This window comes from Mustela putorius, unplaced genomic scaffold (assembly GCF_011764305.1).
Source record: "Mustela putorius furo isolate JIRA1106 unplaced genomic scaffold, ASM1176430v1.1 tig00000596_pilon_pilon_pilon, whole genome shotgun sequence".
Classification (NCBI taxonomy): Eukaryota; Metazoa; Chordata; class Mammalia; order Carnivora; family Mustelidae; genus Mustela; species Mustela putorius.
The window spans coordinates 9,032,851-9,058,925 of record NW_025421428.1 but is presented as its reverse complement, the minus strand read 5'-3'; the positions used below and the strand labels follow the sequence as shown (position 1 = coordinate 9,058,925).

General features: G+C 49.6%; 1 protein-coding gene across 9 annotated transcripts in view; it reads right to left on the bottom strand.

Annotated features, from left to right (window-relative positions):
• Positions 1-26,075, bottom strand: part of GARNL3 (GTPase activating Rap/RanGAP domain like 3) — a 144,715-nt gene that overhangs the window by 3,195 nt on the left and 115,445 nt on the right. For 5 of the 9 annotated variants that reach the window (XM_004757275.3, XM_004757276.3, XM_004757277.2 and 2 more), the window contains 9 exons: positions 21,370-21,468; positions 20,893-21,009; positions 20,171-20,346; positions 18,413-18,571; positions 11,882-11,948; positions 5,322-5,429; positions 3,715-3,833; positions 1,658-1,796; positions 461-676 (listed from right to left, as the gene is read on the bottom strand). In XM_004757275.3, coding sequence (XP_004757332.2) covers positions 461-676; positions 1,658-1,796; positions 3,715-3,833; positions 5,322-5,429; positions 11,882-11,948; positions 18,413-18,571; positions 20,171-20,346; positions 20,893-21,009; positions 21,370-21,468 — 1,200 coding nt within the window. The other 4 variants (XM_045082421.1, XM_045082424.1, XM_045082423.1 and 1 more) reach the window with 4 other exon arrangements.

The window sequence follows — 26,075 nt, the reverse complement described above, 5'->3', positions numbered from 1 at the left end:
ACAGACATGCCCCCACGTCTCTGGGCTCTGAGAAGTCGTAACTGAACTGCACCATGAATACCAAAAACATGGTGAATTTAAACTTTCAAATATCACAGGTTATCTGAGAACTGCATGTTGTAAACCCTTCTAGACACTTTCGAGGAAATCCTACATATACAGATACTTATATTTTAAGAAATTGCATCAGACTAGATCTACTGTTTTGTCAACTGCCTTTTCCACTCTTAATCTGTTATGGGCAGCCTTCCACACCAATAAATACAGACTGACACATCATTGTTGGGGGTAGACTGTATACTATTCCTAGGTGTAGCTGCACTATGACGGGTTTATAAATCCCTTGTTAAAGGGGAAGTTTCTTTTTTAACTCATTGTTTTCGAGGATGATTAACATCCAAAGATGAAACCAGCTGGCTTATTTATAAGCAGTAAAAACACAAAAACGGCCCGCCATTACCCAGCAATTCCCTGCGTGTCCTGCTGGCTATTTCTTTAATCTCCATGCGGGACAGGGACAGGGAGTGAGTGACGGGAATGGCGGCGATGCCTAGGCCGATGGCCGTGGGAGGGGTGACGGCCTTGGAGACTAGAGGCGACTTCAGAGGTCGTTCGATGCTTCTGCCCACAAGGTTTCTGAGCGGAATCTTGTACAGATTTTTGGATGGAGTTTCACCTGAAATATGATTGAGGGAAGAACATGAGAACTCTAAGCCAGGTCTGTACTATTTACGAGGGTGACTTCCGGTTCTTCAACCCAGGGAGCAGGAAAGAATTATGCTGCATGCTGACCTCTCAGACCCCATTAGGGGCAACAGAGGGATGATGCCCGATGGCTTTGGTTTTAAGGGCACCGCTTTCACAGGTACATGGTGAAAAATGCTCCTGCTACTGTCTCCACGTGCCCAGCTTCTAGGAGGACAGACAGCGGCAGCACGCCCAGAAGCACCCTGCCTTCTTGGGACTCCTGGTGCTTCCAGGGACAGGAGGAGAAATGGCTGATGTGCTGAGAAGCCAGGAGAAGCGCTCAGAGCCCAGCGGTAACCACAGCAAAGGTCTTTGGGATTCGTGAGCAGAGGCAGATGGAATGAAAGCTGAGTGCGTTCCGTAGGATTTAGGACTCTATCCTTTTGGCTATAAAAACCTACCAGATCATTGACATCCCTGAAGGAAAAACACCTTTGCTGGGGCAAGTTGGAATTTCTAGCCCTCAACTCCCTTCTCCCCATGGAAACAATTCTTTTCATAATGGGATTTTGGTTGTTGTTGTTACCATGAATTTCTTAAGAATGCAACCAATGCATTCAGAATGCAAGGCTTTATATATCTTTAAATAGTGACTTCGTTAGGCAGTAATCACATGTTGGTATTTGAGAATGAACTAGAGAAATCAGAATGGAGGGACTCCTGGGTGGCTCAGTCCATTCAGCATCTGCCTTTGGCCCAGGTCATGATTCCAGGGTCCTGGGATGGAGTCTCGTGGTGGGCTTCCTGCTCAGCAGTAAGTCTTTCTCCCTCTTCCTCTGACCTTCTGCCTGCTTGTGCATGTGCGCACACACTTTCTCTCTCTCAAATAAATAAAAATCTTAAAAAAAAAAAAAGAAACCAGAATAGATTGGAAATATCTATTAATAAGACAGTAAAAATTGCACTTCACCTTCCCCCAGGGAAGAAGGAAACACTGGAGTATCTCGGCCTGGGGGTGTCTGCGGAGAATTATGGGCACTGGCCCCCTTGGAGCTACCTCCGGACGAGACCTCGTTCACAGCAGTGGTTGCTGTGAAGTAAATATCCGACTAGAATGAAAGAGAAAGCATTAGGGAGCTGCATGGCTTAGAGGCCCCACACCCACGGCCCTTCCATCATCACCGCAAAGCCTGCAACCTTTCTTGGCTCAGCTGCTCTGTCCTTGGGGTGTGCAGTGTGGTAACGCACCTGGGCACGGGGCTTCCAGAGCAAAAGTCCTGCACTGTCACTCCAGACCTTGCCTAGGTATCCAGTCCCCCACACTTTCCGTTATTTGCTTGTTGATTCACAGCAGAAAAGAGTCCATTTCCCAAGCCAGTGCACACTGGCCTAACAGGAATGTCAGGCCCGCTGCAGTGTCAGACCTGGAAACTATCTGGGGTTCAGTCGGGTCCACTTACAGATGGGGGCACGGACCTTTCATTCACTGGCTCAGCAAATACTCATGCACATGGGCCCTGTGCTGGCTCTGGCGGGAACAGCAGGGGGTGGGGCTGGAGCCACCTTGTATCTGACAAAAGTTACTGGAGCTGCCTTGTAACTGTAGAAATCCATGAGTGCCAATTTTCAGGGATTTTGCCCGTGAAACACAGCCATTATTAAACTTCAATAAATAAGAGTAAAAACAAGGGTACTAAATGTCAGAATTCGACCATTTCTCATTCTTTGACTATGTTTACCATGATCCACGCTCTTGATTTACATCACCTTTCATACTGGGAGCTGGATGTCCTAATGGTGGAACTATTTACACCATGGACATTGGCAGATGCTACAGACCAGAGCTTGGTTTGTTGTTTTATTGAGCGTCTGAGCTTAATGGGATGGAGACAGTTTCTAATAGTGAAGACTGAAAGCAGAAGTGTATCGAGGCTAGTGTCGAAATTGAAAGACGTTTTGGTTTAATGATCGGTTGGTAGGAGAGTGAGAAATAGTTTAACGGTAGATCATGTATCAGATTTCATGAGAGCGAGCTTATTGGAAAGAGAATTAATGTACTGAGCTATAATTCCCAGCTGTAAAATCTGGGTAGACCTGTATCCACAGTTAGCAAAAAAAATTAATAAAAAGTATTTTGTGAGAACCAACTGGCCTAATGGATTTCGAGGTTAAAAAACACTGTATATTTTATTATTTGTAAATCATAAGCTATTTTAATTTTTCTATTAGCAAAATTTATAACCAACTGAGGTATACATATGTGTGTCTACACACACACACACGCGTGCGTGCACACACACACACACACAAACACACTCTGACTTCCAGGCCCCAGAGGGCTGGTGGTTCAATCTCCACCAGCACACCGCTGGCGCTGTGTTAGTCCTCAAGTCCCAGAACTGTCAGCATAGTAGGGGAGGCAGACAGATAGGCAGTCGCCCACCCCCGAAGAGGACGCATGTCAGAATGGAAGGAGAAGGCACCACAGGGGCTGAGCAGGGGGGCCACCCGGGTCTGTCAGGGACAGGGCAGACTGTGTAGGGCTGACATGGGAGGGGCTAGGACAAGACCTCCTGGCTTGTGTGCCAGTGACAAGGGCACCTTGGGAAGTCATCTCTGTTCCTATGTCCCTTGGTTTTGCTCAAACTCTTTCTAGACATGGATTCGTTGGTTAGCCATATTTCACGGGCCACAAAACTCAAGCTGCCATGGAAAGTGGCAAAGGAAGAATTGTCCCTTTTCTGGACTCGTGAGGTCCCTCGGGGCAGTGAGGACCCCTGATCTAACCCAGGCTGCTGGCACATTCCTCTCTTCAGCCCAGAGCTTCGCAACTACTACCAGCACCGAGTGACACTCTAACAAAACCATCTGGAAGCCCGATGGGGCCACACACGAAAACCCAGCAGGGGTCTGCTGTGGACATTCTCACTCCGGTACACAAGGGGACTGACCTGATGAGACAGTATCCGTGCCCTCCCGGAGCTTAGGGGCTCCAGGCTCCCAGAGACCCTCAGATGTGCTACTCACCCTGGAGGCCACGAGCTGCAGCTGTGGCACGACTGCCGTGTGGACCAGGTTCCCGTTGACCACCAGGCGGATCTCCATGGAGTCGGTGGTGAAGGCCAGGAGGTACGGGAAAGCACATACTGTAAGGTAACGGGGCGCGTCAGCTGCCAGCCCACTGGCTTGAGACCCTGGATGTGGCGCATAGTCGCCCTCACTGCTCTGGAAACTTCCATCTCCCCTCCTCCTCTGGCTGCTTCTCTCCTTCCTCCCCTGGCATGTCCCCCAATTCTAAGAAAGCCTCACTCCTGAGACAGCCTCTTCTTAGTTGCCAAGCTTCTGCTTCAAGTTGGTGAGTGCTGCCTCTGTTTCTCCTTGTCCCGTTCCCACTGGGGTCTCAAAAGCTGGTCTCCTGGAGGCTCACCCGCCCAATTCCCCAGAGACACTCCCCGTTCTCGTCCAGACTGTGGCTTGCCACACGCTCCTCTCTGGCAGATGCCACCAGGGCCCGACCCGCCGCCTTTCGCGGGCCTTCATGCCCTGTCCCCTGCTCCCTTCTCCCCTGTGCTGCTCCTGCCGTGTCTGCCTGCGCCGGGGCTGTGTCTCCTTCCTCGCTGGCCCTCCTGGGAGGGAGGGGTTCAGTCAATGGGTTTGTTATTTGTTAAAGGTCAGCCCCTCTTCTTGAAATTGTTTTTATGACACTGACTTTCAGGCCTTACAACCACCCTGGTTGCTCTGGGACGTCACCTGTGGCCTCTCCCCGGGCTACTCCATGCTCCTTCACACGAGCTTAATCTCTGCTTGCTCTCTCCTTGGGGAACTCTCCACTCCCTTGGCTTTACCCATGCCTCCAGCCTTGCTCTCTCAAGGGACCTCCAGCACTGGGGCTCAAAACCTGAAAACAATTCTCACCCCTTCCCTCTGTTTTTGTTTTTTTTTTTTGGGGGGGGCACATCTTATCTGTCACCGAAGCCTGACTGGCCTGGTCCCTCCATTATCTGGATTGGATCATCTGTTCTCATCTCAAGACTCTCGAATGTTCACCTATCAGGACATACTTGTTCTTGGGGTAAAAGAGTACTAACTCGAATATTCCTGGTTCTGAGCTGACTCTCACCAGGCAGATGCCCAGCTGTGGATCCCAAACCCCAGAAGGGAAGCACCATCACTCACTCCCTAATATTTCAGTGACAGGCAAAGTACCTGTCTTTCTGTGATTCTAGAATTTCAAGCTTTAAAACATGTAAGAAGGGTGCAGAATGAATTGTACTTCTCCACCGAGTCAGCTGGTATTTTAGGGCTGGAGGTCTTGCTCTCGGATTGTAAAAAAAGGGAAGCAAAGCCCAGGAATGACATGATAACTGGAAGACCCCAAGTCCTAAAAACTGGGATTTCATGGCTCTCAAATGCTCACATGCTCACAACCGGGAGGCACAGGGGACAGCAACAGTCCCCACAAAGGGGAACAAATGGGCCAAGAATTAAAAAGGAAAAAGAACACTCTGAGTTCTCATCAGACTTGAGTTACTCATGGCAATCTAGCAGTAAGTCAGGGAGTTCGCTTATACGGGACCGAACAGGTCAGTCGGGTCTAGGCAGGGGAAGTGCAAAAGGATCAAGGTTTTTCTTACCAATCGCGTAAGGAGCCTGGTTCCAACAGAACTGGAAATCTGACGCAGAGGGTTGAACCAAAAAAGAGCCCCCATTAAACGGGCAAACCTTTTTATAGATGCAACTGTCTGCAACAAAACAATAGCGACTCATTTTTTGTGAGAGACAATGCAGAGAGCTGGTCATTAGCTAAACGAAGACATGGGCAACCCGCAGAGGGTCCCATCTGCTAGGTCTGCACACGGAGCTGGTCCCAGCACTGCCTCGCGGGCACGATCAAGTTCACAGCCAGGAGGTGGGCGGGGCCGCGGCTGCCATCCTGGGAGGGTTTACCACGTGCCAGGCACTGAGCTTTCAACATGTCAGCCTCTTGCATCTGAACAACCTTCAGAAGGAGATGCCGTTATGATGCTCAATTGACAGATGAGAAAACAGAGGCCGGGATAGGTGACACAGCCAGCCTGTGCCAAATACCACAAGTACCACACGGGGAGCAGGGTTTGGACACAGGTGTGCTTGATTGCAGAGAAGGGACTGTTGATAGAGCCCCTGCCGGATGGAGGAGGCCCTCCTGCGAGGCAGATCATGTTCTGCGCCTCACTCGGCAGGACGAGCGTGGTGGGCAACCTTAACTCACTGCCACCTCCCCCCCGCCACGCTTTTTTTAGGAAAACTCCAAGCCATATGCCTGTGTCACATTGGGCAACACAAGCCAGAATGAGATTAGGGCCAGGTTGAACAGCTGCTCTGTTCCTGGCCTGCTCTGAGCTCTCATCCTAAACCCAGGTGGTTCGGATCCTCTCCGGAGTGAGAAGGTCCGTCTAGAAGCAAAGGGTCCTGTTATTCCAGAAGCCCATCGTGTTTTAGCCATACGGTTTTATTTTTTATTATTTTTAAAAACAGTTCTATGGAGCTATAACTCACATATAAAATTCATCCCCTTTAAGTGTACAATTCAATGTAGTTGAGTAAATTTGCAGAGTAGCACTATGTCACAATCTAATTTTATCATCTTTTCGTGACCCTAAAAAGAAACCTCAGGCCAGTTAAGCACTCACTCCCTTCCCTGCTCAGAACAGAATGCTGCGCGGCCCGCTGCGGGAGGGCAGGGGTTGGAGCAGCCCGGCTGCGGGTCAGGGTCTGCCTGGGGCCAAGCAGGAGGCCCTCCCAGCAGCTGCCACGGCCCAGCTGAGGTGCCCGCCCTGTCCAATCTGTATGGAGAGTCCTGCCCCATCCGGGCTTAGGGACTCCTTTCAAGTGACCGCTAGGCTTACAAAGCAATAGCCTTACATAGTTTAACTAAGAGAGTGAGTCCTTAGGAGAGGAAAAATGAGCCAAAGTCAGTGTTGTCTTGTTTTTGCTACAATGGCTCACTAGGGGAGAGAAAGGTACCTCCAGATTCAGCCGGAGCCCTTGCTCCTACCCCCTCAAGGCTGCGCCGAGGCTCCGGCCGCTCGGAAGTGCAGGTGCGGCTGGTCCCCCCCTTTCCCCTCGGGCCCATCTGCTCTTGCTCTCAGGGCTCAACCCTCGTTTGCCCTTCTCCATCGGGTCTCTCCCCAAGCCCGCAAGCACGCTGCCTTCTTCCACCTTCTAGAAAGCAACTGTTCTTCCGACTCTGTGACCTCTCTTCCTCCTTTCCTGTACCCTCCCTTTTCTTCCCCGCTAAGGGAAATTCTCTGGAAGGCTCTTCTGGACTCCTGTCTCTACTTGCTCGTACAGTCGCTCTCACCCTGTGCGGTGGGCTTCGCTCCATTGCTTCCCAGGCACACCTGCTCTCTCATCAAGGTTTCCCAAGGACCTCCACCTCCCTCCCACCCCATTCCCTACTTAAACCTGCTGTCTTCCGGGAGATTTCCTTCCCTCAGATGGCTCCTCAGTCTGCTGGCTCCTCCCATCCCTCTCCGACTTCCCAGCTTCCAGTGACTCTGCGTCACTCACGTCCCTCACGTGCTAATGGCTCCGGAATGCGGATCTCCCACGGACACTCTCCCCTGGGCCCCCAGTCTCCATGGGGAGGCACTGACCTGTCCAGACCCCACTCTTGATCTTCCCTCCCCCAAACTTGCTTGTCCTGGTTTCCCACATCTCAGCAAATGGTATTCCCCACGCGTCCCGTTGCTCAAGTCCCAAACCGCGGCCTCCCTTCTCTCCTCCTGGCATGTCATGCTGGATTCATGAACCGATGACCTTGGTCCTCAAATTTCACATACGTCGAGGTCTGACCCCGTCTCTGCACCTCCACTGCCGGTGCTGGTGCAAGTCACTGTCCTCTCTCATCACACAGGAGCAGTCACCTGGTAAGTGAACGGCCTTACCCACTGCCGTGAAGTTCTCCACACCGCCGCCCGACTGGCCTGTGGCCCCTCTCATACGTAGGTCCCATCCTGTCGCCCCTCGGCTCTAAAGCCTCCAGCAGGTCACCGGCTAAACGGTCCTTCACCTCCCAGGCCCTCCCTGAAATCCCACCCTCTTAAGAGACCATTTCCATCCACTCGCCCACACTCATGCTGCTGTGGCCACACAGGTCATCTTGAGGTCACCTTGAAATACTAGAATGTTCTCTCCTCAAGGTCTTTACATAGCCCTTCTTGACTCCCTCGGTCTTCTCTCTGAGTGCCCCATCCAAGGAGGTCTTCCTTCTCCGCCTTCCCTAAATGGAGACCCGCACTCGCCACTCCTGCCTGCCTCTGCCCCCCTCCCTGCTTTATGTCCACAGCACGTACTGCTATTCAACATACTAGAGACTTTTCTTATTTATCCTGTTAACTGGCTATCTGCCCCGTTAAAAAATGTACACTCTGAGACGGAGGGATGTGTGTTATCTTCTAGTCACTGCGGAAACAGGAGGTGCTCAGTAAATACTTGTAGAATGAGTGAACTACTCTTCCCTCGCTGTCCCCGCTCAGGAAGGACACAGCAGGGTTATGTTTCTCCAGGCCCGGGTTCCTTACACACATCTCCTCTCTATCCCCTTTTGGCACCCCAGCTCCTACCAGGGGACAGCAGACTGCTGGTGGATTTGAGGGGGTCTGGGCAGGAGGAGACCTGAGCTCGTGGAGAACAGAGCACACTGGATAGCAGGGGATGCTGCGTATGTGCCTTGGGAGCTCAGCCTGTCCCAGAAATGGAGCTGCTAATGAGAAACAGTCACCTCGGCATGGAGGAGGTGACCCAGACCGTACTTCAGAGGCCCCTCTGTTCCCCTTTCCAAGTGAATCAGCCCCAGGGACTCCGATAAGATCCCAGAGAAGTAGAGGGCTCTCCCTCCCAATAACTAATATTGGTGGTTTCTGTACCCGAGGACGGGGGCTCTAAATCAGACCGAACTGGTTTAGAAAAGTAAGCAAATCATGTTTCTTGGGCCTCAGAGCTGTCAAGCACATTCACCCCCAGAAGTGCTGGTGTCTGTGCCTGGCCGTCCCCTAAGCCGTGAGCTCACTGCAGTCCCTGGCAGTGCCTTGCACAGTTGTGTCTCCAGAATCTAGCATTTGCCCGACATAGAGAAGGTCATCTGTTGGGGTTTGAAAAGGGCAGCCTGAATGGGGGACCTGGGGTGAGGGGCGGAGTCTAAAATGTTGGGGCATAGGAGGGAGCTAGGAGGCCATGACCTTGACTCCTTGGACCTTCCCCAGCCAGCAGGGTCACAGGTACTACTTCTAATTTTAAAACAAAATTTAAAACAAATTTTACAAGAAAAGTCCCCTTTCTGCACGTAGAAACCTCTATGGAGGTTACGAATCAAACTGGATGCTGCCTGATGCTCTGATAAATCTGGGATTAAAGGAGGAAATAACAGTCTCGCTGTGCCGGACGATGTGTCATGGGCTTTACATGTAGAATCCTGTCTAACCTTCACAGCAGATGTGAGAGGTAGGTTCTGTGTTCTACACATTATCCATCTGGAAGTTAAGACTTAGGTTAAATGTGGTCACACAAAGAATCAATGGTACTTAAAAATAAGTACTTAAACCAATAAGTACCATTGATTCTCATGTGAGCGTTTCTAGTTTCCTTGTATAATTAACTTTAAAACACCATCAGAAAACAGAGTTCACCTTAGTACTGAAATGTATTATTTGCATTAAAGGTGAATCATTATTGCATGCTAAGATCACGGCCAAATTTTCTTTCTTTTTTTAAGTAAAGACTGACTCCGATATTCAAGATAGAGATTAATTACAAGGAAATAAAATTCTTGCTATATTGATCTACTTATACTTTTCCCTCCTGAAATTGATCTTGCAAATATACTTTTCTCTAAGAACATACAACTGGAAGTTATAATTCCTATAATAAAATATTTTCATCTTTAACATGTCTGAGAGAAAAGTCTCTTTATACGAAACTGAGTGTATAAAAGTTGCTTTTTTACTTTTTTTTTTTTTTTTAATGAAAATGGAAAAGAAACTGATGAAAATCAGCTGCAAACCTTGGGGGGGAAGTGAGATCATTCTGTAGCACCTTCCTGACAATGGCCTTCAGGGCACAGGCGTGTGGACAGAAGTGGGCAAGCCCAGCGTGCACTGTGTCGGGGGAGAATGGCTTATAGAAGTGGCCGGGGCGACTGGGGAAAACCAGCTGGTTCTCTGGCTTGTTCACTGGGGACCTGCCCACCTGCTGGGGGAAGGCGGTCAGATTCCTGACCCAGAGAAACAGGAGCAAGCGGCACAGTTTGGGGAAGATGGAGGCAGGACTGGGAATCTCTGGGATTCCCAAGGTCTTGACCCAAGTAGCATCTAAACACACAGAGCTGTGGCGCCTGGGTGGCTCAGCTGTTAAGTGTCTGCCTTCAGCTCAGGTCATGATCCTACGGTCCTGGGACCGAGCCTGTATCTCCTGCTTCTCCCTCTCCCACTCCCCTGCTTGTATTCCCTCTCTCATGGTCTCTCTCTGACAAATAAATAAAACTTAAAAAACAAAACACAGAGCTTATTACCTTCTGATGCATCGGTGAGTCTAGGAAAATAGACACACACACACCAATCCCATCTGAGATGAAACCAGAGCCTGAAGCAGGAGACCGGCAAAGCCCCGGGGAAGTAGAAGTCCCCGGGCTCCTTGAGCCAGAAAGGTCTCTTGAACAACATCTGCCATGGCGCTGGGCCCCTGCCGCCCACGGGATCGCTGCCTGCTTGGGTCCGTGAGCTTCCAGTTTGGTACCGAGAGGATATCGTCCATGTTTGCTTCCGTGTTCCGTCCCCTTCTGGTTTCAGACTAATCATCCCATTGTGATAACCTGCTCTATCTTTCCGTTCTGATCTTCTCTCCCACCTAAAATCCCTCCCATCCTTTCAAGTGGTTAAAAGGAAAAAAAAAATCGACATCAATTTGTAGAGCATCCCACCCCAAGCTTTTCCTTCCGGAGTTTTCAGTAAAATGGAAAGACAACATGTGGAAGAGATGAAAGAAAGAAATGATGAGATCGTACAGCAGTGACCTCCCTGCTTCAATGGACACTGTAACCCAGGAGCCGGGACGGCAGGAGCCCTGGGGCCCAGGAACCCCACTGGAGCGTGGGCAGTGAGCTCTGTTCCTGGCACTTTGCCCGTCGGCCTCCTCACCACTGGGCTATCAAATCTCAAATCTCAAAAGATGATTTTTAGGGCGCCTGGGTGGCTCAGTGGGTTAAGCCTCTGCCTTTGGCTCAGGTCATGATCTCAGGGTCCTGGGATTGAGCCCCACATGGGGCTCCCTGCTCAGTGGGGACCCTGCTTCCCCTCCTCTCTCTCTCTGTCTGCCTCTCTGCCACTTGTGATTTCTGTCAAATTAAAAAAAAAAAAAAAGATGATTTTTACCAAACAAATTCCTCAGCTGGTAATTAGCTCTCCCATACCTATTAATCAAAGATTAATCAAAATATCAGCCCCATGTATATGGAAATCGATACAATTCTAGGTTGAAAAGAATATTTTATTGCTTTGGTTACACTGGGCAGGCTTAGCCAGGAAAATATCTCACTACTTTTAGCCTTAAAAGGATCCCTTTTATTATATTATCATATTAGCTTTTGAAATGCTGAAAATCCTTGACTCTCTCGGATGCGTTTGATCTGGTCTGCCTGGAACCCATCCTGCCACGGGCCCCAGGCCAGTACAGGTGAGGCTGGATATGCCAGGCTGGGCCCGATTTCATTAACAGCCTGGAAGCAGCCAAGAGTAGAAGAGTTACCGTGGTTAAAATTTGGGGTGCTGGGGCCAAGATGGCCTCAAACGTGAACCCTGGCTCTGCTGTTTTTGTAGCCGCACAATCCTGAGAAAGGCAGTTCACCTCTCCAGGCCTCAGGGATCTTATCTCCGAATCTCAGGTAGTAACAGGATGAGAATTCAGTGAAACGGTCAGCGCCTGGCACGGGGTAAGGGCTCCCTCAATGGAAGTGACCGCCAGCACCCTGTAACCTGGAGATGGTACCACAGGCAGGCCCATCTCACCAGGAGGGCTGGGCGATCCAGGCCATTTTTAGACGCTCCCTGGAGTGCAGTTAAGGTCACAGGAACAAGACTCCAGGTAAATCTGGCTTCCTTTAAAATTAGGTCTGGCTTCCTTTAAATTACCTGGGGAAAGAGCAGATTTAGCAACTTACAGTTGTAGCACAAGAGTAGCCCGGCTTCTCCATCTTCGTACACATCAATAGCTGCCACGAAATTAACCTGAAATGATAAAGGCAGTGGTGGTGGGTGGGCTGGAGGACACTGTTGAAAGTCTTTCTCAAGTTCAAGGCTTTGGCAGGACAGGCCTTGGCTCTCAGATGCTGTGGGGTCACTGGCACCTCAGGTGGCTATGATTATAATGCACAGAACCATCTCCCCTGCCCTTCCCCACTGGGACTTTTTCACCATCTTTTCTACCCATCGAGGCGCTCTCGGGAGACGGGCTTCTCCACTTTCTCTGTTATGGGGACTCCCATTTGGGTAATGCGCTCCGGTTCCCAAAGCTTCCTTGCAAGGGGAGTTCGGCCCTGGGGAGTGTGGGGCATTCCTCCCGCTTCACAGATGAGGGAAGTGAGACTTGTGAGTCTGTGCCCCTGCTCAGACTTGAGCCAGGCCTCCGCCTCTTCACTGCCTTACCCGCTCTCACACCTCAGTGAGTGGGCAGGCAGTAGCACAATCTCAGAGTCCTGGGGCCCAGTCTCCGCTTCTATTCTCCCGCTCTCCTGCACCTGGCAGGAGGCAGCAGGACACCCTAGAAAGGGCATCAGAAGACCTGTTCCATCTTCTGTTCCTAGTTCCGGGCAAACTTGCCTCCCTGGGCTGCGGTGAATGGTTTGAGAAGACAGTGCTCAGCCTGGGGGTGCTTAGGTCTCTGGAGTTTCAAATCCCCGGGTCTCTACACACCCCTGCTCCTTTCACTCCTTCGTGGGCCTCCACCCGTAGTCTGCCCCGCCCCCCATGACTGGGGGTCTGCCCTGCTTGGGCTCGAAGATTTCCTTCTGCCCCGAACTGGAGACGTCTGACCAAGGCTCACCTCTGCCCAGCTCTCCGCGAGCCCTGACATGTGGCATCTCCTCCCTCCTGCCCGTCGCCCACTTCGGGTTATGCTTCCGCATCTTGGCTCGTCCCTTGCTCAGGAAAACACTCATCTTTCCAGCTCCACACTTTATTCTGAGCTCAAAACCCCCCCCTCTCCCCGCTCAGGCACACGCTCTCCTCAGAGCTACTGCTCCCGTTTCCAAGTTCTCAACCCAACAGATTCTACACCCCAGTTCCCGAGAGGCAGGAGGCGGAACAGGGCAGCGGGCAGGAGCATGGACTCAGGGCAGGCAGACCTGCGTGAACAGCCTGTCTACACCACTGTCTGCCTCTGTAGCTCATGGCAAATGAACGCAACCTCTGGGCTCGGGTCTTTGCCTGTAAAACCAGTGTGAGGACAGTAACTTGGCTGGACTGTACTGGGAACTCCACAGATGAGGCCAAGGGTTTCGAGCAGGGCCTGACGCTGCCCGGTCAGCACTATGATCATCTTCCTCTCGCACGTGATTCATTTCCTCCTTTCCTCCTAATCCTCTTCCTTTTTGGGAGCAGGGCTAGTCCTGATGTCTGAGGGCTCCTCCATCCACTCCCCCAAGCTCAGCAGTCTCCTCTTCAGGGGCTCTCGGGTGTCTTGTGGGGGCCTGCAGCTGCCCCAGCCAAGGCTTGACCTCCCCAGGCAGGAGCATGGGCCTGTGCCCCTCAGCTTGCCTCTCTAGCCCTTTCCAGAGCCGAGGGCCGCCTGGGCCGGCCACCCTCCGTACGGGGCACTCCTCCCACTTCACCTAGCACGGGGCCTCTGCCTTGGCTCCGGCTTCGCTCCGATGGAACCCCTGTGCCCTCCCTTCCCTCATCATCTGGCACTGTCCTAGGCGCCATTCAGCACACAGCAATGAATAGGCAGGGTTCTGCCCCTCAAGAAAAAACCAGAAAAGCATATAAATACATAAAACAAGGTACATGCCACAAGCAAAAGCTGTGGGTGCTTTTGGGGGGTGCTGACAGACTGCGAGGCTCAGAGTTCAGTTGTCAACTCTGGGAGCATAAAGACTTGGGGATCAAATTCCAGATAACTCCTCCCCTGCTCTATATCATACCCCTCTATTTTAATGACCTGCATAGTGTGTGTCACTGTCTGATGTTCACTTACTTGTCTGTTTATCAGCGCCCCCTCCCCCCACCCCCCAGGAGAACATAAGCTTCGCGAATGGCGGCCTTGCCCGTGCTGTTTGTCATCACCCGCTCAGCATCTGCCCTGGGCCTGGCACATGGCGGGAGCAGAGTCCTCAGTGAATGCATGACTGAATAAAGGAAATCCTAGCTCTGTCACTTTGGAGGTATGTGCCCTTAGGCCACCTGTTCAGGATCACAGAGCCTCAGTTTCTCCATTTGTAGGAGAGATAGGAAGGACATCCGCCGCTACGGCAGCTGAGGGTTCCATGAGGCCGCTTTACGGAAGCGCCTAGTGCAGGGCCTGCTACTTGGAACATGTTCAGTAAACGTCAGCTGACACCACGACCTGGCTGTGGGACCGGCAGCAACAGAGTACGTGACGTGTGGGAGCAGCCTTTGACTCCGGGTCCCAGAGGGAACCTTCCTGTCCCCACCGCTTTGCCTTAGAATCAGTTCCTCCTCAGGTGTCCCAGTACTCATCAGTTGGATGACACTTATTCCAGCCAGAGGGAGGACAGGAGGGGCTGAGAGCTCCCGGCTCTGTAGCCTGTTTCTTTGTGGCCTGTCCCCCATCATGCCTTGGGACGTGGCTCTGGAGCCACAGTATGCCTCCTGAGTTGGAGAGCCTGGGTTCAAGTCTTGTCTCTGCTCCTTACTGGCTGTGTGGTTTTGGGTAAATAAGTGACTGCTCCTTTCCGAGTCTCAGTTTCCTTTTCTGCAAAACCGGGAAGTGAACAGTGCGTGCCCCACAGTTGCTGGGCAGATGTCGTGAGATAGTGCTTATGAGGTGCCCTGGCATGGGGCCAGACATAGAAGTGATCTTTCAGCAGTGGCCGTGTTTCTTCTCACTTTGGGAGGGTCACTGGAGTGGGAAAGCCAGAATGGGATGGCCTGTGCTTTTAGAGGTAGAGCCTCTATAGGTGCTTGGGGTGAGGGAGGGAGAGACGCGCAGCCATCCCGAGAGTAGAGCAAGTTCAGGCAGAAGTGGACCAAAGTCTGCACACAGTGGTGGCAGATACCAGAGGAGTTGCTAGCATGCGGGGGTCTATGAGGGGGTCCCAGGACTGTGCCGACTGGTGGACGAGCATGGCTGTGTGCAGAAATTCAGGCTGTGTCGCAGGCAATGGCAAAGCTCTGGTTTGTAACAAGCCAAGTCTGCACCCCCCCTTCCCCAGCCCCTGCTGAGAGTGGGAGCCACTGCTAGGTCAGTGTCCGAGCTTGCCATGTGATTTTGGGGTGAGCTTCCCACTGAGACCCACTGGGTCCTGGGCAGATAGATGGTTAGAATGGGGACTTAGGTCCAGCATCTACGCCAGAGATCTAGACCTCATCACCAGGTCTGTAGTTCCTTCCAGAGGAGACCTTTGCTTTGGGAAGGAAGCCAATGCTGGCTGTTGGAGCTGGGGCCCCAGGTCACAATAGGCCTGTTGGCATAATGAACTTGATGTTAACTTTCAGTTTGCTGTTCTGATGCTTCTTAAGCAAGTCCTCTCTTGACCTAGGGTTCTCTTAGACCCTCAAGTGGGGTTGAGGGCTGACACGGAAATTGAATGGGCTTGACTGAGAAGAGAGGAGGAATGGAGGTGAGAAACTAGGCCAGGAAATCCATACTGGTGCCGTGCATAGAGTAACTTGAACCATCCTGAAATGCCCAATGACTTAGGGGGAGGTCGGCCTCTCTCCTGCCTCCATGGCACCGGGGCCTGGGCTGCAGGAACGCCTTGGTAAAAAGCTAGTCCTGGGGGTGCATGGGTGGTTCAGTCAGTTAAGAGTCTGCCTTCAGTTCGGGTCCTGATCCCGGAGTCCAGGGATGGAGCCTCACATGGCGCTCCCTGCTCAGCGGGGAGTCTGCTTCTCCCTCTCCCTCTGCCCTCTACTTGCTCCTTCTCTCTCTCTTTCACAGTCTTTCTCTTAAATAAATAAATAAAATCTTAGGAAAGAAGAAAAAGCTAGTCCAGTTCCCACAGGAACTGGCTATTAGAAAACACTTTGTTCATTACCTTTTTCATTTCCCTAGGGCTTATCTTTCCAATTAGACAATAAGTTACTTGCAAAGATGAGTGGCTGTGTCCAAGCATCCATACCCGCTCAGCAAACACTCAGCGGATGCAGATGTACCTAGAATACACACGCTCACCCGCTTAGATCTAGCGAAGGGCTTAAAACCACTTTTTTAAAGGTTTTCTTTTAGGGAAAGACTTAGTGACTTAATTTTAAAAAGCATATTGAAGAAAAGACAGAACATTTTCTAATTAATTCCTGATCACCTTCAGAAAAACAAAACAAAGGAGTCACCCAAGAAAACCATCTTTCATCTGATTTTTCCTGGGCCTTCATGAAAAAAAAAAAAAAAAACCTACACTCTGGTAAATTATTAGGGTGTTAAATAGAAGTATAAAATAACAATCAGCAGACAAAGCATGTGAAGTCTTAGGAAACTAGTTGCCAGGGAAGGGACTGATGGAACAAAGACTTGCTTGCTGGGCCATGATTTTTCTACCTCTTTTGGCTGGTCACAGGGTTTAGAAAAGTGAGAAGGGCAGGAACATTTTTTTTTAAAGATTCTATTTTTAAGTAATCTCTATACCCAACGTGGGGCTCGAACTTACAACCCCAAGATCAAGAGCAGTATGCTCTTCTGACTGAGCCAGCTAGGTGCCCCCGAGAAGGGCAAGAACTTTTAAAGCCAAATTGGGCCCTTACTCCTCAGAAGCTGGGAGCCTGGAAGAGGTTATAGGTTCCCTGTTGCTGGGATGGAGGGCTTTAAAACCTCCGGCTTTAAATTAGGAAGAGTTTCAGGGCAGACTCGTTCTACTAGGTCTGTATCTGCATCGCCTTGCAAGACACAAGCATACTGATTTCCACACACCCAGAAATTCCAATGTAATTGACCTGGGGTGGGGCCAGTGCACTCATCTTTTTAAAGCCAGGGCTGAGAAGCAATGTACACAGGAGGTTCCCAGACTTGTCTAAACTTACGAATCACCTGAGGATCCTTTAAAAAATTCCAAAGCCCATATCCACCTATAAGACCATCAAGATCTCTTGGGGTGGACACGGGCAGTGGTGGCTTTTAAAGCCACCCCAGTTGCAGGACCCCAGTTGCAGACAAGTTCGGACATCACCAAATATACATGCAACATATGAGAAGTAACCGATGATCTGTACTTGATAACTGTGGGAGGCAAGAAGGTCCCCTAATTATATCTAGATTTTTCTTTTTCTGATTTTTCTTTTTTTTTTTTTTTTTAAGATTTTATTTATTTATTTGACAGAGACAGATCAGAAGTAGGCAGAGAGGCAGGCAGAGAGAGAGAAGGTAGCAGGCTCCCCGCTGAGCAGAGAGCCCGATGCGGGGCTCGATCCCAGGAGCCGAAGATCATGACCTGAGCCGAAGTCTGAGGCTTTAACCCACTGAGCCACTCAGGCACCCCTGATTTTTCTACTTCTTAAAATCTTGTTCTCATTTGGTGTGAAGTCTTCTTAATACAGTAATGAGCAATTTTTTAATGACTATTTGGGTTGGCCGTGCCCTCATGTAAGTTGTATTTTTTAGTATATCTTGTAAAGCATAATCAGAAGGAATTCTGTAGTCTCTCGGACCTAGCTGGACAGGACTAGAGTACGTCTGTAGGTCTGGATGTCTTCTCCAGGAACTATGTTCTCCGTGGAGGCAATGTCCCCATTCTGCGGTGTCCTCGGTACCCAAGCTCGGGGGCTGGGTCCGCACTAGGCAAACCTCAAGGGGCCCCAGTGTTACCAGGCCTTGCCCTACTCCCCAGTGATAAGGGGCCCAAGAACCCTCCCATCTGCTGTGTCAGCATGGAGCAGTTCCAGGGACAGACAGGTCAGCAGGTCTTAGGCTTGTGAGCGCTCCCTGTCTCCCCAGGGGCACGGACATTCAAACCCTACCTTGTCATCTTTGGCATCAAATACAGCTACAGGTGGGCCCCGGATCGCCTCCAAACCCCGGACAGCCTTGTGCTCTGTGTAGCCTAGGCTAGAAGGAGATACTCTTTCTCTCTCCCTTCCTCCTTTCCTAGGGAGAGTTTGGCGGTTGGACCCAGGGCCTGAGCCCGCCCCAACCACCCGAGCCCCAGGCTGAGAGTCTGCCTGGGCCATGGAGAGAGGATAAGGCCCTTCCGGAGTGAATGACTGAACAGACGTTCTCATTTCTTTAGTTACTCAGGTTGAGCTTTTCGACCCTTCACTTCTCCGTTATGAGGAAGGACAGAAGGGCAGGGGGAGATCTAGAAAAGCTGAGCAGGGCAATAATGGGGTGATTCCATTAGACGGAACCGTTCTGAGCCACAAGAAGGTGATTTCCTAGGGTGCAGCCCGAACAGTGTATCATGGACTACCACTGCGTTCTGTTGTAAGTGATTTTAAAGAAATCCTAATTGCAGCCTCGGGAGGTTAGCAGACACGCTCCTAGTCTTCTCGGCTTCCCACTTGCCCTCCACCTGTCGACTCACCCTGTTGGCCTCCACGTGGTGCAGCCGGAAGGCCTCCCCCGTGCTCTCATTCACCACATCAAACTGGTGTCGGTAAGCCACACAGATGAGATTGTCACTCTCCTCGGTTGGCCCATCTACTAAGGTCATCACCGCGGGAGAGTCGGACAGACAGATCTCCTGTGTGGTTGATGATGATGTGGGGAGAAGGGGGTCAGGACACGGAGCAGCCATTTTCACAGCAACCACCCTCCCCCCTACCTGCTACCCGTCCCCACCCCACCCCCCACATCTAGTAGTGGGTTCCCTCCCTAGGCTCCTGCTGAGCCCTTTACTGGCAGGGAAGGTGAGGACAGAGAAAGAGGGGCAGAGATTGTGCCAGAATCCCCTCTCCCACAACCTGTCCTCAAAATACCTGACAAAACCATATCAACAGCATGACCCTCATTAGCTTCTAGAGAGTTCGGCCCTGTCCTATGACTCAGTAATAATGGAATCATAATTGCTAACCTTGCTGAGCACTTAACACAGGGCCAGGTACGGTTCTCACTGGATCCTCAGAATGACCTTATGAAGTAGGTAAGGCTATTTATTATTCTATTTTACAGATAAGGAGACTGAGGCTCAGAGGTCACAAGGCTTGCCCACATTCGCATAGTTTCCAGGAGTGGGGCAGCCAAGATTGGAGCTCAAGAAATCTGATTTCAGAGCTGATATGCCACAGAAATGCACGTGCTCTACAGAAATAGTCATTAAGATCACTAATTATAATATTAAGAGGACTAACACCTAAATAGAGCAAGATTTTAACTATTAAGTGGTTCACACTTAATATACCCAAGTTTTTAAGAAAGTAGAGATAGTAAGAGCAGGAAAGGGACCCTCAAGGAGGCTTCCCTCCAAGGTCCCACCCTTAGTGGATCTGCCAATCCTACCAGCTCGGGAAGGCAGGGCAGCTCCTTCCCCTTCTCTGGCCACCAAAGCCACGGTCATCTACTGCTAAGATCCTGCATTAACCTCTTACTGTCTCCTTCTTTCCGCTTGGCCCTCCCCCTCCATGCTCTTCTCTGTCGGGGCCAGAAAGGTATTTTTAAAACCTTCCACTGGCTGCCTTCTCTCACTCAGAGTGGAAGCCAAAATCTTAGCAATGGCCTTCAGGGCTCTCTGCCATCCCTGCTGTGTTCCCTCAGCTCCAGCCACTGTGGCCTCCAGATAGCGCCTTGAACAGGGCCTTGGGTCCTTAATTGGTTGCTCCTTCTGCCCCAGAGGGCCTTGGGTCCTTAACTGACTGCTTCCTCCTTTCCCCAGATGTTCTCCTCATCTACCCCATATTTCCCTTGGATCTCTGCTCAAAGGCAACCTTTTCAGAGAGGGCTTCTGGAACACCCTTTCTAGAACAGATCACCCCGTCCCCACTTCTTGTCTTCTCCTCCCTCAATTTGCTTTACTGTTATCCTTGGGACACAGAGAATTAGTTTCTCTTTTGTGTCATCCTACAACTAGAAAGTCATCTCCATGAGAAGGGAGACTGCTCACGGCTGTCCCCCTAGTGCCTAGAACAACACTGGTAGGTGGTCCCTGAAATGAATGAGCTGGATGGAGTAGGGAAAAGCCCAGAAGCCTCAGTCCTCTGGGGAAACCAGAGCAGCAGGCAGGGTTCCCTCTGCTGGGTACTGACCCGAGAGACAACCCCCGTGGGTGACAGACCCTGGGTGGAACGAGAGAGTTGGCCTCCTAACACCTTGGCCAGGAGAGAAGGGATCTGAAGGGCGGACCTACCCGTATGTACTGGAATTCCTCCACAGGTGACTCCGACAGGGGCGACAGCAGGGAGATGCCGGCCAGCCCGCCTGGCTTGTTGTGTTTCCTCGTGATCAGGAGCAGTTTGTTCCGGATGGCGACGACTATCCTCAGCTCTCTGCTGTGGTGAGTGTTGATAGCGTAGAGGTGGCAGCCTGGGGAGAGAGAGAAAGGATGCTGAACACGTGACAGGACCCTGGCAGTGCCCAGGCCTTGATAATGTGGTGATGCTTAAGGACCCTGGACACTGAGCATGACCCAGGGGGTGCCTGACAACGCTCCGGCCACCAGGCAAACGGAGACGGGAAATACAAGTTAGGCTGAGCTTCAGGAAAATGAAGGAAGTCATAGTCCCCGTATTCTAGAGTTTGTGGTCTTAGCGTCACACTCATGATACCGTATGACTTAAAGCGACAGGTGAGTGGAGCTCCAGGAACCGGAGGCTAAAAGTCTCTCTTCACAGATCTATGAACAGAACTCGCCTTACCTTCAAAGCTCGTCACGCCAGGCCTAGACTTTCCTCTGGCCCTCCACATATTGGGCTACCTCTCAGGCTTCTCTTAGGGAAAGAGTCATGCTATCTTAGTGATGTTTCCGAGTAAAAACCAAACCAAGAAAACCAAATTCCAGTCAGATCTGATCAGTCTGAGGGAGAAAAAGAATTAACCAGAAACCACCAAGATAACGAAGACTGTGGTCACCTTTTGTCTTCTCCAGCTTGTTGTCCCTGCAGTCACACCTGCTCTTCACGGGCTGTTTGCTCTCGATGGCCTTGTGCACAGCGCTGAGCCTAAAGACGAAGAGGCGAGCGTCTTTCCCTGGGGAGATAAAGAAGGCGCAGGAGGAGATGGGCGGGAAGACCGGAAGAGCGGATTGCGCAGGAAAGCAACTGCTATAGAGCTAGGAGCTGAGGCGTTCTAGAACTGAGAAGAAACCCCACACCGCCTCTACCCAACAGTGCATTGAACACTGTGCCCCCCCCACCCTTCTCCCGCCCTCCCTTCTGACTCTGCCACCCAAGAAAACAAAGACCCCTCCGGGGACCCTGAGCACCGGCCACCCACAAGGCAGTAGTTGGCATGACCTATGTGGTCCGACCACCGCGAGCCTCGTGGTGGCCACAGAAGGCTACCAGCTTCTCTGCTCCCAGAGGACACCGTGGGGCAGGGAAGTATCACCTTTGTCTGCTCTGAGGATCAGGAGGTCCAGAGTCTCGAGCACGTGCATCTGCTTCACCGGAAGGGTTTTGTCAAACACGGGCACTGACGGGAGGTCATCTGGAAGAGGAGACACGGTTCCCAGAACTGGACCCAGCCCACACGTTCAGAACCTACAAGACGCGCCTGTCAGTGGTCCTGGACCTGAGTTCTTTCTAGGCAAGGAACATCAGCTTCTAGAACATTCGTAAGGTCAAACACTGTTCTCTCAGCTCAGGGAGAAGGACCGACATTCCTTCCTCTCTACTGGAAAGGAGCAGCAGGGCCTAGAAACTATATTCTTCTCTTCAATATTCATCAAAGAAAACACATCACCTCTCCACCCCAGTTTGTACTTGGCATTGTACCAAATGACTGAACAGCAAATTACAAAAAAAGGGGGAAAAAAGCTCAGTCATTTCTCTTAAGTATTTTATTTTTATGTAATTTTGAAATCACATCACTTCTCAGGTTATTTTGTATATTTCTCCAGAAAGCAAAATAAAAATTTCCTGTTGAATTTAAAACAAATAGAAACCCACCCTATTTCATGTCTATCTCTGTATCAACAAGAGTTTACCTACACATTTCCAGTATTTCTCTATAGAGAAATAGGAAATCTCCTTTTTAGACAACAATAAGAGAAATGTTGACTAAGTTACCCAAATAACAGGAAAAAAAACCTAATTGTAATGGGAAAGATCAGGAAAAGTTCTGGTGAAGAGATGATCGAAGACACCGTAATGATATGTAGGATTTGTTGTTAAGTTTACTTACTGGGAACTTACATTGCTAGCAAACACCTTGTTCCTGGGGGTCCCCAGGACAGAGAGGGCCAAAAGAAATACTAAGGCTCTTTTGTAAGCAAAGGATCTGTTCTGAGCAGGAGGTAGAACCAGTACAAGACAAAGAGGACCTGGAATGGTGTAGACATTTCAGGCTGGATAAGTGGCTTTTTCTTTATCGGTGCTTTGTCTGACATTTAGGTCTTCAAGTACTCTGTTGTGAGTCTTGGTTTGGTTCTTTGGTTACCATTTAGGTTCATGGGGCCCTGAGGGTCTTGGCTTTTCTAGAAATCAGCCTGGCTGGGAATTTATTTCTCCCTGGGAGAAATTTACATTTGCAGAAAGAATGTAGGGGAGCCAGAGCAAGGCCCTCTGTCTAGCAAAAGCTTGGCAGGCTCTGTGCTTGGACAAATCCAGAGCCCACTTGGCCGGCAAGGAGCGGGAGAATCTTCCCCTTGGAAGCAGTTAGGAGCCCTGTCCCAACAACGCAAGCTCTTCTTTCTCCCCTACATTCTTTCTGCAAATGTAAATTCTACTCTATGCTCAGGCTTTGTGCTTCTGTTGGGGACAGACATGAATTTTCAAAACATGGGATGATCACTCCGATACCAATCATCATACCTGACTAAGTAACTATGGTTATTTAATTTTTAAAAATATTTATTTATTTGAGAGAGAGAGAATGCAAGTGGGACGAGGGGCCTAGGAGAGAGAGGGGGACGGAGACTCCATGCTGAACAGGCAGCCCGACTCCAGGTTTGATCTCACCACCCTGAGATCATGACCTGAGCCGGAACCAAGAGTCAGATGCTTAACTGACTGAACCACCCAGGCACCTTGGTTATTTCATTTTGTGAGCAGCAGCTCACATACACAGAGGACATCCTGCGTGTCAGGTCTCAGGGCTGAGTGCTTCGCATGTTATTAACTGAAATGTCCCAAGAACCCGCTTAGGTAGGAACTACTAATACTCCCATCTAAAAGACAAGGACCTGAGGCTCAGACATGCTAATAACTCGTCTAGAGTCACGTCTTGAACATGTGGAGGGACCCAGATCCGGGCGGGGACAAAGCTTATACTCTTAGTGTAAAAGCAGCACAGCAGCCCTGTGGATGGATGGGGCCACCGCACGAGCAACAGTATTGGAAAGATTCATAAATGACAGAAGCGCTTCGTTTGACATTGAAGACAGAGAGATACTGTATAGCAGCACACCTGTGTACAGAATAAATCAGCATTTATTCTCCGTCAAATCTTTCTCAGGTGGCTGAACAAGTTTATACATAGCCAGGAAGGGAGAGGAAGCAAGGATCTGAGAAAGTGACACGTGACTTTAATGACTCTTCTGTAGCAATGCTTTCCTTCTTGTCATCTCTTTATGAAGCAGTGATCTTTTAGAGCCCATTTTTCTATTACTGCAAACCCAAAACAAATGGTCATGGCATCTTCCATCAGTGTGTAGTCTCCCTTCAAAGTAGCTTTTGCTACACTTAGACTACAAAGGACCTTGAATTTTAATGATGACCTTCACAGGAGTAGACTCTCAAGGGGGTAGGTCTAATGAAATTAGGCAGACGCTAATGGGATAGAGTGGAACGTGGCCCGAAAGGAAATGGAGAGATTCACTCATGGAAAAAAGATTCATAATGTGATTAAGTATCGACAAGAAAAAGGTAAACAAAGAAGTAAGGAGAGCATTGGGGCTTCAAAGCGCAATGAGGAATACAAAGAAAGCCTGAAGGGTTATTCTCTTCTTCCAAAAGCAAACGGGGTAGCAGAGCTGCACACCCAGAGAATGAAAACAATAATCTGAGAAATAAACCCAAGTTCGTGGGGGGTGTATACGGCTACCATCTGTGTTCTGCCACTTCCCCCAAGTTGGAAGAAAAGAGCTTCTTGGCACATCGCGGGAATCCTTCAATTTAACACCTCCATTAAATTTTGGATTCAGAAAATGAAAATTTCAGAAGGGGATTTGGTAATCTTGGTTTGGATTTTACATTTAAAAACCAGGAGCTGACTCAAAGAGAATTACATTGTTTTTTAGACAAGCCTCACAAAGAGCCATTATAAAGCATATTTTCTCGATCCTAAAAACGACAAACAGTTAGAATATAACTCCCTTTCGATCACAACATGTTCAATAATTATTTGCCCAGGACTGTATTTTTGGAAACCTGTGTTAAGGTAAAGACAGTAACATGGGTAGAGTTTAATTTGATTTTCATAAAATATAGTTGGTTTAGTGGACACAGTGCTGGATAAAAATCATCTCTGGGTTCCAGTTCCAGATGTGCCACTAACCAGCTGCGTGATCTTGGGTTAAGACAAACGGTTTCTTTTGTTTCTTCATCCATAAAACGAAGAGATGAAGAAACGAGACTATACAGCGAAAGTCTGGTTGTGTTTGTTTGTCTGTTTTTAAGATTTTATTTAGTTTTTTGACAGAGAGATCACAAGTAGGCAGAGAGGCAGCCAGAGGGGTGGGGGGGAAGCAGGCTCCCCGCTGAGCAGAGAGCCTGATGCAGGGCTTGATCCCAGGACTCTGGGATCATGACCTGAGCGGAAGGCAGAAAGGCTTAACCCACTGAACCACCCAGGCACCCCATGGTTGTTGTTTTTTTTAATAAATCATTTTATTTGGTTGCGCCTTTGGCAAATCTTTGGACTTTGTTCCCTTTTTAACACATCCACAGGGATATCATAAATACAGTAACCGTTGTTTACTAAGGTACTACTACGGCTATGTGCCCGACACTGACCCAAGCACTTAGCATAGGTATTCATAATATCCACAATCCCTTCTTGGAGTTCCGATTATCAGTCCCAGTTTGTTTATTTTTTCCATTTTCATTATCATGAACCAGCTTGCAGCTGCTTAAAAAACCCTCCCCACCCTCAGAGGAACCTGAAGCTCACAGAGGCTCAGTTTTCTTTAAGACCACAAAGATGCTGTAATTGTTTTGTAATTTCTAAAATTAAATATTTAAATGCTTAGCTTATAAATTTTAGATTATCTGTCTTTCAGTAAATAAGTAATTATATATATAGTTATATGTGTATATATATGCATTCACACATATATTTACATATATAACATGTACACACACATATATATACATACATATATGTGCATCTATGTATATATATATATACATATACATATATATGTGCATATATATATATAAAAAACAGATGAAGTAACAGAGGAAGTCAGAAATAAGTCCATTATAAAGCCTGGTCTGATGTCTTGTTTTCCCATAGAAGGCATCTACTTCCACTTCCCAAGGGCGCAGTGCATAGCAGGCACTCAGGAAACAGGCTGACAGGGTCAGAGGAGGGAGTAAAGGTGGTGGCCAAGAATGAGAAGATGTTGCAGTTCTAGGCCATCATGTCCCTCTCAGGGGTGATTAGGAATCTCATAAAGCATCAGGATGGTAACCGAGACTGGGAAGCCTGCTGTGTGCTGTGTAAGATGTACCCTTGGAAGACACTGTCTCTAGGCCCAGGGCTCCCTCAGAAGCCCCAGGAGACGACTTGCTACTGTGTTTAGCCCCTTTAACCTTCATCGACAGTCTGGAAAGATCCAAAGGGGCCTCCTGCTGGAAGGGACCACACAGTCTTCGAGTCTAAATGAAATCCCCGTCTGAAGTTGAACTCTTTCTCCAGCATCCTTGCCAAGGTCATGTCTTTTTTTTTTTTTTTCAAGATTTTATTTATTTATTTGACAGACAGAGATCACAAGTAGGCAGAGAGGCAGGCAGAGATAGAGGAGGAAGCAGGCTCCCTGCTGAGCAAAGAGCCCAATGGCGAGGCTTGATCCTGGGATCATGACCTGAGCAGAAGGCAGAAGCTTTAACCCACTGAGCCACCCAGGTGCCCTGGTCATGTCCTTTTGATGG